The 14,597-nt window shown below is 36.3% G+C and overlaps 1 protein-coding gene across 4 annotated transcripts in view; it reads right to left on the bottom strand.

Annotated features, from left to right (window-relative positions):
• The window catches only part of LOC123540587 (sal-like protein 1), a 139,783-nt gene that overhangs the window by 30,026 nt on the left and 95,160 nt on the right, over positions 1-14,597 (bottom strand). Inside the window, exons 5-6 of one of the 4 annotated variants that reach the window (XM_053526950.1) lie at positions 2,962-3,159; positions 99-186 (exon numbers count right to left, since the gene is read on the bottom strand). The exons of 1 other annotated variant lie outside the window; for it this stretch is intronic. In XM_053526950.1, the coding sequence (XP_053382925.1) occupies positions 2,969-3,159 (191 nt within the window). In that variant the 3' untranslated portion in view covers positions 99-186; positions 2,962-2,968. Of the gene's footprint in view, positions 1-98; positions 187-2,961; positions 3,160-7,985; positions 8,427-11,070; positions 12,713-14,597 lie in introns of those variants that run through there. 2 more of the 4 variants (XM_053526953.1, XM_053526946.1) reach the window with 2 other exon arrangements.

Raw genomic sequence — 14,597 nt, 5'->3', positions numbered from 1 at the left:
CTTGAAAAATCGATAGGTTTTGACATAGTTACATAACTTTTACTTTTGCCCGTAGATATATTGAACTTTTGTCGGAAATTACTACAAAATTCTTGCAATACGAAATGTAACTTTATTTGAACATTTTAATGTACATGTTAAAGCAACGGACGATGTCCATGAATGCTTAGAACAATTTCCCAAAACCTGAAAATAGAAAGTAGAGATTTTATTATACATGTGAAAAGTGAATTTGGTGATCAGACATTTTGGCATTAGACCGGTAGTGATTTTATATTTGTATTTGTTAGTTGGAGCTATAAGGAAAGAAATTTTCCATGAACGATTGTAACTGAAATCAAGGAACATGTTGTAATAAAAGGGAAGTAATTTAATCAGGAGAAAGCAAGCTCGTTTTCTTTCGGTGCTGGAATGTGAAACTGGGTACATCAGTGGTAGCTGGAACAACTATTTCAAGTTCGAATAATATCCATTTAGACAGAAAAAGAGCATCAATACTAAACCAGGAAATTCTAAATAAAAAGGGGATGTAATTCATAATAAATCGAGGCCAGAGTTGTGGGCCTTGTGTCATATGATGTGGTTGATGGTGTGAATTAACCATTAAGAGTTTGAATCAAATCCAATTATTTACAACAGAAATATGTGTGTGTGAGGGGGACGCAGGGTAAGTGTGTGCAGTGGTGGTGACAGGATACAAAACGGCAAAAATTAAATAATCGGGGGTGGGGGAGGAATGTTGCAGTGAGATTATAAAAGAGCAAGAAACTAAATTGTTTTTTGTGGGAAGAGGGGGTTATAAGTGGTCGGTGTGGGAGGACAGAAGCAGGGTGGGTGTGTGCGTACATGCGTGCGCATATGTGTGTGTGGTGACAATATAACAGGATACTTAAGATTAAGAAACTACATGAATTAATGAATTGTTATTTTAGGGGGGAATAAATGGGTGGAAGAGGGTGTAATGTAGATTGTTTCAGTCTGCACATCGTCTCATCACCACCTACCTACATTCCAAGTTTCAAGCCAATACCTTAGATACTTTTTTAAGTTATGCTCTGACACAAAATATGATGGGCAGATTTGACCTTGCTGAAACCTTAACCTCTGAACTACACCCTGGTTCATGCACTCTTCACATCGTCACAAAGCCACCTACTTACAACTCATGTCTGAAGTCTCTACCTTGAATGGTTAATACGTTGTGCTCCTGACACGAAATATGACGGACAAAATGACTATTGAGCTCAAATTGTGACCTTGATCTTTGACCTATAGAGCCGGTTCAAGTGCTCTGCACATCGTCTCATCGTCACCTACCTACATACCAAGTTTGAAGTCAATACCTTGCATATAGATAGTTTTGATCTTTTAGCTAAGTTTGTGAACTTGACCTTTAACCTACAGAGCCGGATCAAGTGCTCTGCGTATCGCCTCATCGCCATCTACCCATGTGCTAAGTTTAAAGTCAATATTTTTAACGGTTATAGTTTTATGACGGACGGACGGACAGACAGACACGCACGCGTCATCATATAATACGTCCGTTTTATTTTTCAGAATATCATGAGGGCGACGACAAGGAAGATTTATTTTCAGTTTGAATCAAATCCAGTATGTAAACAGAAGAATAGCGAATGTGCAATGAACTAAACCAGACATTCTTAGTAAAAAGGAGCATAATTCACTAAATATTGGTGCAAGAATGATGGCTCTTGTGTCATATGATGTGAAACAACTATTTAATGTTTGAATAAAATTCATTGAGTAATTCCATAGATAAAATGAAAGTGCATTAAAACTGTAAAATGTGGACGCGTGCCGACGCCGGGTCGAGTAGGCTAGCTCTACATATACTTCCTATAGTCGAGCTAAAAATTGTTATTGTGACATGAGCTGTACTTTCTACATACGACATTTGTCTTATCGCAAGAAGTCCGCACTTACAAATGTTTGCCTTCAAAATACCTACATACGTAAGGCCTAAGTCGCTCACCTGGTGGAAACCTTGACCACCTCACCTTGCTTCTGACCAAGTTCGGTGCACATATTAAAGCAGGTCATTAAAATGAAAGTTATTTGTTTTTCCCCTATATTTTGCTGTGACAGCCCCAATATACGTACCCATTAGAACAAATTTCATGATATGAAGTTCTTTGAAAAAAAAACATTTTTTTAGCTCTGGTGTCCACTAACAAGGACCAAGTCGAACCATTGCAATGACACTACAGAACAAGTTTGATCAAGACCGATCAAGCGGTTAATGAGAAGAAGTCATCTTATGCTATCCCTGTTTTTACCTAGCAGCCCCTAAAAGGAGCCAGTCACCCATAACAGAACAAAGTTGAAAGAGGACCTAACATTGATGCTACAACTGATGAAGATCCATCAAGCGGTTCATGAGAAGAAGTCATTTATAGTCATTTCTATTTCTGGCTCTTGTGGCCCATAAAAAGGGCTTAGTGCAACCATTTGAACACATTATGGAGAGGATCTTATAACGATGATACTGACCAACTTAAATGAAGATCCATCTAGCGTTTCATGAGAAGTTGTTTAAAGTTTGTTTTTTAGCCCTTGTGGCCCCTAAAAGCGTCCGACTGCCCCCATTTGAACAAATTGGCGTGAAGACCTTATGATTATATAGAACAAGTTCGATGAAGATCCACCCAGCAGTTTAAGAAAAATGTTGGATGCCGTACCATCCACCTATACTAACAGGTTTTCCGGAACAAAGTTTAAGCCTTGGACCACACGCTGTGATGGAACTTTGAAACAAATAGGAAAATGGACTTTCGTATTGATGAAATAATCATTTCGTCCAAAGTTTATAAATATCCTTTAAGTAGAAGATACTGAGTAAAAGCAATATCGGACGGAGTGACAAATGAATAGACGACTATAAAACTATACCCCAACGCTTGTAATGGGGGAAAATTCTTTCTGAAAGATCTTCAAACAAACCTGTGCATCATGGAAGTTTCATGTGTATCATCATATGTCCTCTAAGGTAGGTCCTGCGTAGGAATCTCCTCCCACACACCTCACAGGAGTAAGGTCTTATGCCGGTATGGATCTTCATGTGCTGGCTACGGTTGCTCTTCGATGAATACATTTTCCCGCACAAGTTACATTGATAACCCCCTTGTGCTTCTCCCTGAGCTGAAAGAAATGAAGAGAGAGTTAATGATAAGGTCAGTTACTGCAGTCATAAAAATTCACATCTACACAATACCACTAAGTTGTTAACAAATTCTACAGGGCTATTCAGAGTTGTCTTTCCTGACCGAATTTTAATCTTTGTCACCGCGTAGTACGTCCGTGACGACATCAGGTAAATTAAATCAAAGGAAATTGTGATTGTTGCCGCCACTTTTTAACCAACAAGGAGTAAAATGAATGTACCAAAACAACTGAACAATCTAACAGAAAAATAGCAAAATATACTGACAGCATATGTAAAAAAATCTGAAAAGTAGATCCCTCGGAAGCATCGAGAACAAGGCAAACAGTGAAAATTGTAGACTCGGTTTGATTGAGTCTGTTCATGAGCAGTAATGGAAAATGCAACACTGCCCACGCCCCCTAGCACCGGCTTAAGCAGTATTCAATCTTCAAATCTAAATGAGTTGAAATCAATGATCCCGAAGGACCAGAAAATATAACAACACTGAGATGAAGTCGGGGCGACTTTTTACGGCCGCCACACAGCACTTAACACCCGCTGTTGTGAAGTAAATAAAATCTGAAAAGTAGATCCCTCGGAAGCATCGAGAACAAGGCAAACAGTGAAAATTGCAGACTCGGTTTGATTGAGTCTGTTCATGAGCAGTAATGGAAAATGCAACACTGCCCACGCCCCCTAGCACCGGCTTAAGCAGTATTCAATCTTCAAATCTAAATGAGTTGAAATCAATGATCCCGCAGGACCAGAAAATATAACAACACTGAGATGAAGTCGGGGCGACTTTTTACGGCCGCCACACAGCACTTAACACCCGCTGTTGTGAAGTAAATAAAATCTGAAAAGTAGATCCCTCGGAAGCATCGAGAACAAGGCAAACAGTGAAAATTGCAGACTCGGTTTGATTGAGTCTGTTCATGAGCAGTAATGGAAAATGCAACACTGCCCACGCCCCCTAGCACCGGCTTAAGCAGTATTCAATCTTCAAATCTAAATGAGTTGAAATCAATGATCCCGAAGGACCAGAAAATATAACAACACTGAGATGAAGTCGGGGCGAGTTTAGTCTGATTTAGCTGATAACAACATTGATTGCTGTATTTCCATTCTGATAAGAAATGTAACAGAGAAAAAGAATCCGATTCAGTTTATCTATAACCAGTATCGTCATACTTCAAAAGGTTCAGTCATCAAAATGTTTGTAACTCTTCCAAATAACCTGAGACGGGATAAGTACACAAAGTCACAGTAACTTACAAAGCGAATCTGTGTATTGGTTTTCTGCATAGAAATCTAAAGATTTAATCTTCTAAAGGGATAAGAACAAGCAAACAAAGCAACGGTAAGACTGAAGTTAGAATATTCATCTACTGTATGGGACCCGCATACAAAAAGCCATATAAATCAAATTGAAGAAAGTTCAGAGAAGAGCTGCCAGATTTTTCACTAATCGTTATTCTAATACAAGTTCAGTTTCTGATATGTTTAATAGTTTAAACTGGCCTCCATTAAGAGCTCACAGTCCATCATGCAATAGCCATATACCCAGAAAATTGTCACGAACATATACAGCTTCTGACACATTCTACATCCAACGATTTCTTTACCCAAAAACAGTAGGTCATTGGAACATGATGCTCTCTGTCGCACGTCAGCCGCTACAGGTAACTCCTTCAAAGCTGTTGTACTCTATCGATTTCTAAAACAGCAATAAAGTTTTAACACCGTGTATCTGGAAGGCACGTACACACATTTGATATCTAAAACATTTGAAATATTTTGTAAATTAATTTAAAATCATTGACTGCACAAAAAGTTAAGGTGTCGGATTCTCACCAGAAAGAAAGTGAATGCGCAGTATTACGTGTGAATAGTCAAAAAATTTGTAATTACGTCATGTGGACAAAATATCGAAAAATGAGTCATACAATGTAACTGTTATATTTTTTTCATTGTCGTACTGTCACTGTGCATTGTTTGTTTGTTTGTTTTGGGTTTAACGCCATTTTTCAAAAGTATTTCAGTCATGTAACGGCGGGCAGTTAACCTAACCAGTATATAACATTCCTGGATTCTGTACCAGTACAAACCTGTTTTCTACCAAATAACTACCAACTTCCCCACATGATTCAGAGGTGGATGACGAATGATTTCATACACAATGTCTTTTATCAAATCGTCGAGGAGAACATACGCCCCGCCCTGAGGTCGAACTTGCGACCCCGTTATCTTTCCCTACTGAGTTAAGCGGGAAGGCTTTCAATGATTGAGTAAATGCCAACATAAAACAGCAATTTTCATTTCAACATTTTCTAACAGTATTGTTTTTCAAAACAAATTATTTTCTCATATGAAACCAATGTCTACGAGGAAACTTAGTAACTTAAATTCAACAACAACCGGGGTCTTTTACCGACTGGAAGAAATCATGAAGCTTTTAGCACATAGACACAAGCGTTCTTAAGACATTGATCGGAAACCATTTTCAGTCTCGAAATCAACGTGACCTTCGCCTTTGATATATTGACACCTAATGTCTAACCGACTACAGACATTTATCCTACAGGGTTTGGCAACAGCAGGCTAAATAAAGCACTTTTTAGTTATCGAGTAAAAACTATTTTCATTATCACCATCATTGTGACTTTGGCTTTTGACCAACTAACGTCAAAGCTATAAGATAAAAATAACTTTTGAAGTCTGATTGCATCACACCAAGGAAACATCAGTAACTGAGCGAAAATCCGTCCTCAATCCCTATGTCACAGTGACCTCTTATACTTTGACCCACTGATCCCCAAAACAAGAGGGATCATCTAGTTAACTCAAGTAATCATCCTATGAAGTCTCACGATTATAAGAGTCAGAGCATATTTAAGTTACTTAGCAAAACAATTTTCAGTCTCAATGTATCTGTGACCTTGACCTTTGATGTACTAATCTCCAAAACAATAGTCACCTTCTCACAACAGGCAATATTCCTATTAAGTTTAACGGTTGTAGGCCAAAGCGTCCTTTACATACTTTCAGTCTCAAGGTCATTGTGCCCTTGACCTACTTGACTTTAAAACAATAGAGCAAGACAATATTGCACACCAGATTAGTTTTAGTTTTCATTTTCTAAGCAGATACGGCTAATTTAGCATTTTTGCCCATGCGATCATAATACTAACAACTTCCAGCATGGTGTATTTAAAAAAGGCATATGATAATTTATTTAAGTCGCTGTCGTATATTGAATATTTCTATATCCTTTCCATTTACGTAATGATTAAACACTGGCTAAAGGTCAGGTTAGCGCTACCGTCGTGATGGTTTATAGAACTATCATATTGGCAAAGTAAAATAATTCCAAAAGAACTGCAAAGGTATTTCATACTAAAACAAAAGCTGTTTGAAAATACATATTCCCCCATTCCTCCACCTTTGCGACCTGCTGCCCCAAAACCAAAAGCGTTAACTACTGCCAACAAGCATCATCCTAAGTGTGATGGAAGTCTCAAGATCACTGTGACCTTGACCTTTTAATAGGAGACATCATATGGAGTTTGAGGACTTCTTAACTCACCGAGCAGAAACCGGTTCGAGTCTCCATGTCACAGTGGTCTTGGTCTTTGATTTACTGACCAAAAAACAATAGTGATCATACTGACCACCAGAAATCATCCTATGAAAATTTACAACTGCAGGTTAAAATGATTTATAACTTATTAAGTTGATACCATTTTCAGTCATTGTGACCTTGGCCTTCAACCTATTGACCCCTGAATCAGACACAGGCAATCATCCTATAAAATTTGACGACTTTAGGCCAAAGTGTTCTGTACGTAATCTATAAATCTCAAAATCACTGTAACCTTGACCTTTAACCTTCTGACACACGAAACAATAGTCGGCAGCTGCTGACCACAGGCATTCATCTTATGAAATGTGACGACTTTTTTTATTCATTTAATGGAAACGTTTTCAATTTCAAGATCACTATAACCTTAACCTTTAACCTACTGAAACATGACATAATAGTGGCCACCTGCTGGAAACAGGCAATCACCTTATAGAAATTTGATGACTGTATGCCACGGCAGTCTTTATTCATTCAGTGGAAACGTTTTCAATCTCACGGTCACTGCGATATTGGCATTAGACCTTCTGAACCCGGATAATATGAGGTCACCTATTTACCGTTGAAATTTGTCGTCTACTGTGAGACCAAACGTTCTCTAGTTATTGATCCGACACCAAATGGTTTACCGAACGACCAACTGACAGACAAAGCAAAGGTAGATGGTTATGGTTCAATCATGTGTCTCATGGCCATGTAAGGTAAACCTGTTAGTGCGAGTCGTCCTGGTTTGCGAATATTGTAACATCTGACAGCACTAAGTAAACTTCTTTAAAGAACAAAGGTTCAAGCTAAAAGTACTACTCTAACTTTTATTTGGACTGTTTCTAACATAAATCATTTCTCACCTATCTTAAAATATTCTGCCTTAATGTATGGTACATATATTATTACAGCATACACCGCAACCAAGTTGTGAAGTTGCCCAATTCGGAAACGGAAGGTAAATGGATCGAATCCCACTGAGGGGCGTTCTAATGTGACTAGTGAGCCGCCAGTTATGTACAGAATAGTTACTGAATACGTGCTTATCAGATTCCTGGCATTAAACCAAAGGATTCATGAAGATTATATGTACAAGACAAAGGTATCTCGAAAGTCAAAATAGCTGGCCCTTTCCTAAATGGGTGATATAGTGATAAAACAAACACTACATTCAACTATTTCAAAGACTTTTCTTACTTGCCCCTAAATACAAATAATGTTGTAAACAGAATATCCAGTTTTGACACGGCTGAAATTCCAAATGATGCATACACCTACAGGAGTTATGTATCCTTCATGATTCATAGTGAGCGCAAACACTCCTCTTCGCACACATTCTAGATTTCTATTTATAATATAGCACAGTTTGTTCTAAGGTATACATTTAAGAAGAGTCAAATTCTTCTGTATACACACGGAAACACTATCAATGTACATAATCTATATTTCAACTGAATTTTACATGAGATGCCATGTGTCCCTTCAGGAAACTTCTGTACGCGAACCGTTTGTTACAAACTTTACACGGAAATGGCTTATCAGCAGTGTGAATAGTCTTCAGGTGCATGTTCCTGTTTCCCTTCGTAGAAAATGTCTTCCCGCAAATGTTACACTGAAACTTGGAGTTACGGCCGTCATCTGAAAAAGATAAACCATCAGTTAAAATCTGATTTGTAAATGTATAGATCTTCTACATGTTAGATGTTGGTTTCTTATCTATATCTATTATATTTTAACAAGCAGAGGTTCAGGCTACGAAGAACTGTGAACCCCGGCTCTTACCGGATGCTAAAGATAATAGTTCTGCAATGGGTTCTATATTTTGTGACAGCTGACACTCGGACCGCTAAGAACAATATGCCGCATGATGCCCGGTTCATTACAACCTGGATAAATAAAATTTTGCATACTTTATCATTCGGTCTGTATTTCATTGAGCATGTCAGAATGAAAATAAAGTCTTCTTGCAGTTTATTGTCTAATGTACCATGGTTAGAAGTCTAGATGCGCAACTATGTATGGTTTCCCCCACCCCCATCCCCCAACAAGGCGTATTACCTTTTTTTCATGTCAGTGATTGCAAAATTCCACTTTATTTGTACAGAATTGCCTATTGTGATAATGCCCGAGTCCCAATAACAGCATACTGAGAAATTTTCCTCACTTATCAGGGGAAGGAAGTGTGCAAATACTACGATTAAGTCAATTTCGCTATTAGCGTTTTCTCCCCTTGTGAGCAAAAAGCGATAGCGCTTTGATATCTCTTATCTCAAGCAGTGACCAAGTAACCAGACATCATCTCTTACAGGCTTGATTGTCTATACAATCAATGAATATAAATAAATAGCATTTTTTATTCAGAATGTGAATGTTGTGACTGACGTTTTTTTTTTTTTAAACAAAAAAGTTTAGTAATTTTCTGTTCTTTGCACGGGGCAATGGATACTTTTTCGCACCTAATACACATGTGTTTCATTAGAAATTTATTCGTTATACATTGTATTGATTTCTAATCTGAAATTTTATTCCAACGAAAGTATCTAAACTGTACCAGAGGAAAACCTTTCAATACGATATAGTGTTATATTTTATGTTTTGTGATAGTATTTATTATCAGATCAGAAATCAGATTAACTTGAATAATTGATTTATTCTTCAGACTGAATAACAAGGATAGATCTATCAAGTTAACCAAATTTATTCAATACTTTCATTGCACATCTTTTAATAATATCAAGTATTGCTATTCAAACAAATCAAAGCATACATGTATATGATGTATGGATGAATGGCCATGCTCTGTTGTAAATGTATGCAGCTATGATAAAACATAGAGTTCTTAAGAAACTTGATAATATTAAATCAGGTACATTCTATACAATATTAACACAACTGTTTATAATATATCATCTCCAACATCATTCCCCTTATTTTCAGAGTCCTTATCTCTGCTTCATCTTAACACATCCTTATCAATACGCATCAGTGTATAGCTTTGGGTAATAACTCCATCAGCTTATATTGTGTTTTCTAATTTTTGTGACGATTCCTAGCGATTTCAGTTTTGTTTTAAGTTCTTCCGTGGTCATTTCACTGGCGGGTTTTCGTTTTCTTTTTCAAGTTTCTTATGTGCAATCTGAATGTAAAACTCAATTCTTCGTTTTTTGCTTGATCATCTACTTCGCTGTATATATAGCATTTTATAATGTCTTTAATATTGATTTGTGTACTTTGATGAGACTTTAATAAACAATAAAACCTTATATTTGCAGTTTAACATAATATTTGCAGTTTAACATATTTGAGAATTATCTTCTTTCCTTGTTACTTGTTATTTTTAATAAAAGGGTAAAACATGAAAAAAAATAAATAAAACCTAAAATGTTGGCCCAAATGAACACAGGTGTTAAAAATTAGGTGTCGACTACTCCTTCTTTATGAAAACACATGTGCATCTGTTCACTGTTAATCAATAATCTAATTAAGAGATAAACAACTTTTTGGTGTAAACCGGCACGCACTAGAAAACTGTTATCAAATTAATTCTTTAAACGGCATTTAAGTTTTGTACTACATAATAATATAATTTAAGCCATTTAGATTTCTGAAAATGTAAGAACATTTAATTGACTTATTTTGAAGGAAAATATACCATCGTAAAGGTATTGAATTTTTTTTAAGGAAATATCCGGGATGGTATAATAGAATAAATAGAAATGTGTAATTTATGACATTTTCTATGGTAAATGTATCATTTTCCTATATAAATCAAATTAAGTATAGGAATAGGATTTATCAGTTGCGCTGTCTGATGGCTTATCAGAATATGTGCCGTAGATGTACTGATAAGATCGCCTAAGAGGAGAATAGTTCAACATGTACGTTTAATTATATGTACAAGAAGATACTGAAATGTCACGGTTTGATGACTAGCATGTAACAGTTTTGATGTCAATGTCTGTCTAGAGGCGAGCTTGTATCATAAATTACTCTCGATTCTCGGTCACCTGGTAGAAAGCAAATTAAGAAAGAGAAAATCATATCCCCGATTCATCACCAGTCTGACTGATTTCAACAGTGCAGAAATGACTTAGCATCTCACTTTTCAGAAGCAGCCTTACGATCATATTGTTTTTCCTCCATAATAGTGCTTTTCGCAAAGGTGATATATTATACATGTATTATTTTCATAGCTCTTTGTTCGATTTCAAATATAAAATATGGGTCTAAAGCATCTGTAGGTCTAGTTTAACTTTAAGTTCTATAAACAAAGAAACTGAAAGATAATGAGCTACTTTTATTTTTGCTTGCAGAAACTTTTTCAACATACAAAATTAAAAGCATATGAAAACACCTTTATACAGGAAGCTAGACCAAAAGGCAGGCTCAGCAGGAGAGGATTTTTTCTCTTGGTAGGCTTGTTTAAAAAGATTTTTAACATCAAAATACAATTTCTTCCACTATAACGTATTTGCTCTACAGAGGTGTAATACTCATTTGTCTTAAACGCCTACTTTTATGTTTTCAAAACAGAATGCCATGTAGGTTTGAAGTGGTTATCTTTACTGCTGTCCATCATGTAGACTTCAATGTTTACAAATTTGCAGAGCCTGCATGGGCCAATTTGTTTGGTGGGGAGGAAGGGGTTGGAGAAGGGCAGTGCTGAACATGCTTATTTCAGTTGTCATACTTTAACTATATTTAAATGTCAAACAGCATGTATGTTTCATATTTGCTGCCTGTCATCTATCATGTAGGTTTCAAGTTTATACACAAGTGCCGAGTCTCTATAGACCGAATCAATTTGTATTGGTAGTTATCTCCATGAGAATAGTATGTTTTACTAAATTTTAAACAAAATAACAAAACATTTTCAAAACTTAACATCAAAGAGCAGGCCTGAAATGCACTGTTTTGGTAAATATTTTATTACATATTACCCTAAAGCTAAAACTGTTAATAGTGTATTAATATTACTAAATTCTAGTGAAAAAAATAATCCCAATTTGGTTGTTTTACAACATGACATTTGCAATTTTAATAGACCCCAGCCTCATTCTGAAATAAGTGTATACATTGTAAAACACTGGAAACAATGATCAGTTCTGTGGCCTTGAAGCAAAGGATCTCTTTATGCCTTGAGTAGGAGCATACTGACTCAAGTCCTTTAATAATAAAAATGAAAAACTCCTGCTCAAACAATGAAAATGAGAAAGATTGGTAAAAGTCCAGTGTAATGCACCCTTTTGTCATATATGTGTGATGATGCAAGATTGAATCAAATCCATTGACAACAGAAATATAGTAAAGCTGAAATTCTAAGTAAAAAGGGGGGATAATTCCTGAAGTACTGGTGTGAATTATGGCCCTTGTGCCTTATGATGTAGGGGTAAAGATGATGAAAAAATGCTTTAAGCCTGAAGCAAATCCATCAAGAAATAAGTGATAAAGTGAATGTACATCAAAACTTTAACCATGTTGCGGACACGGATAGGGTCGCAGACACTGACCCTCATGCCAGGGCAAACAGGATAGCTCTTGAAATATTTCATATAGTTGAGGTAAAATGTATTTTGTTCTAATGACTAATATTAATAATATCCGTTATAATTGTAAACTGAACATATAAATAAACTTTATTTCCACAGCCGGCAAAGTGTAATATGGCAGAAATCTTCGTCTGTCTGACAATGTATGGGAGAACACTTGTCTATCAGTTTATTGCAATTTGAAATGCATATTCATATGGCTGGCCATGTGTGACTTGAGATAACTTCTGTATGGAAAACCCTTGTTGCAGACCGTACAAACATGGGGTTTCTCTCCAGTATGGATTTTCATGTGTATACTCCGGTTACTCTTGGTCGTTAGAACTTTGTCGCAGAGATGGCACGGGAATCCACCACCAGTACTTCCTCTTGCTCCTGAAAAAACAAATTATAAATGTATCATCACAATATATATATAGAAATGAATAACTGAAATCGCTGTTTAACAAAAAGTTACTAAATCTATGTAGTATACACTTACTGAATGGTTGGGTCATAGTCAAAACTAAACTATTGCCTAAGGTCCCTCTTGTTACACGACATCAGAAACAAATTTCCATATCTTTTCTTCAAGTTTGGACTTTAGCCCCGGAAATTTAGTAATGAACTATAGACAGTCAACAGCACAAACTAGGGACAGTAACTAAAATAAGGAGTCATGAAATAACATTATCTTAAAAGTTCATAAAAGGACATTCATCATATTTTATAATTAATCCTTATCTTGCTGGACACAATTTATTCTGCTTTTTCGACCAGTGTAGATCATGATCAGCTTGCACATCCGTGCAGTCTGATCATGATCTGCACTGTTCACCATTCACCCAGTACTTTTTTGGTAAGCACTCCTTTTAACAGTTAATGGCACTGTCCAAACTGAAAGACGGACAAGTTCATCATAGAAATTTAGCAGGGCAAGGGGTTAAGCAACTAGTATTACAAATAAATCTACAACAATTTTCTGGTCTGTTAAGAGCTATAAATGACATTGTATGAGACATATTGCTTGATATTTTGGCATCTTAACTTTTCTGAACTACTGTTTAGTAAGGGAAGTAAATCCGTCATAAACGTAATAACTGGTACCAAAATGTCTGGGTTACGGTTCATGTTTTGTAGAATACTACTATAACAATACATTGTTTTATCTAAGCTTTTTGACAGTCACCACCAGTAAGTCATACTGGCGACTCATCAGAATATATGTAGTGACTTTTGTGGTGGGATTGTGCAATATACTAATGATGCTCCAAATCTAGAAGATTTTAGTGTCTCACATATAACATTCTTATCCTACAAACAGACCTTTTAGCTGAAACACCAGGAATCAAACTTATGACTTCTGGTTTCATAACAAGTGTTACCACACTGGACCACTGCCTCATAGATATTGTAATACATGTACTTGTAATGGAACAAGATTTTAAAGCTGTTTGGGGACCAGTATCACAACTACAGCATCTGACTGACAGTCTTAAAATAAACCAATGACAAGGTCACATTCCAAGTCTGGTACCCACACCCTGTTTTCTAACCTTCTAGCCTATAGTTACATTTGAATATCTGAGTAATCATGTGATCAGGTCAAATTATTCATCTTATTTTTAGTTTTAAGTCACAAGAGAATGAAAAATATGATCCAGATATTTCAATTAAAACAAAAAAGACTTTCAGTCCATGAATTCCTCTTGCAAACAATACAAAAAAGTAGAAGACATGGATAGTTTTCCAAGAAAAATGCCTGTATTCAATTCTTAAACAATATTTAACTTTTATCTACATTTAAACTGAACATGCTAACCACATTATGATACATATATACATATTAAAGAGTAACATGTAATTATGTAATAATTTCATGAAAACTGACCATGTGCATGCAATGCTCATGCTCTCATTCTATCTTATGCAGATATCTACAGGCATACAGCTCCTCGTGTCATGAAATAGTTCATGGATTAACAGGCTGACCAAATTAATAGACAAAAAATTAACTGTGATGTTGCAACAAACACAGAATCAGTTGTGACATTGTGACAGACATAGAATCAGCGTTGACGTTGCAACAGTCAACGCTGGCGTTGCAACAGACACAGAATCAGTTGTGATGTTGCAACAGACACAAGATCAGAGCTGATGTCGCAACAGAATCAGCGTTGACGTTGCAACAGACACAGAATCAGCTGCGATGTTGCAATATATAACTAATCAACTGTCACCTTGCAAAAGACTTGACAAAGGTGATACTGACAGCATTAAA

This window comes from Mercenaria mercenaria, chromosome 16 (assembly GCF_021730395.1).
Source record: "Mercenaria mercenaria strain notata chromosome 16, MADL_Memer_1, whole genome shotgun sequence".
Lineage (NCBI taxonomy): Eukaryota > Metazoa > Mollusca > Bivalvia > Venerida > Veneridae > Mercenaria > Mercenaria mercenaria.
The sequence above is the reverse complement of the archived record's forward strand: the minus strand, read 5'-3'. Positions and strand labels throughout refer to the sequence as shown.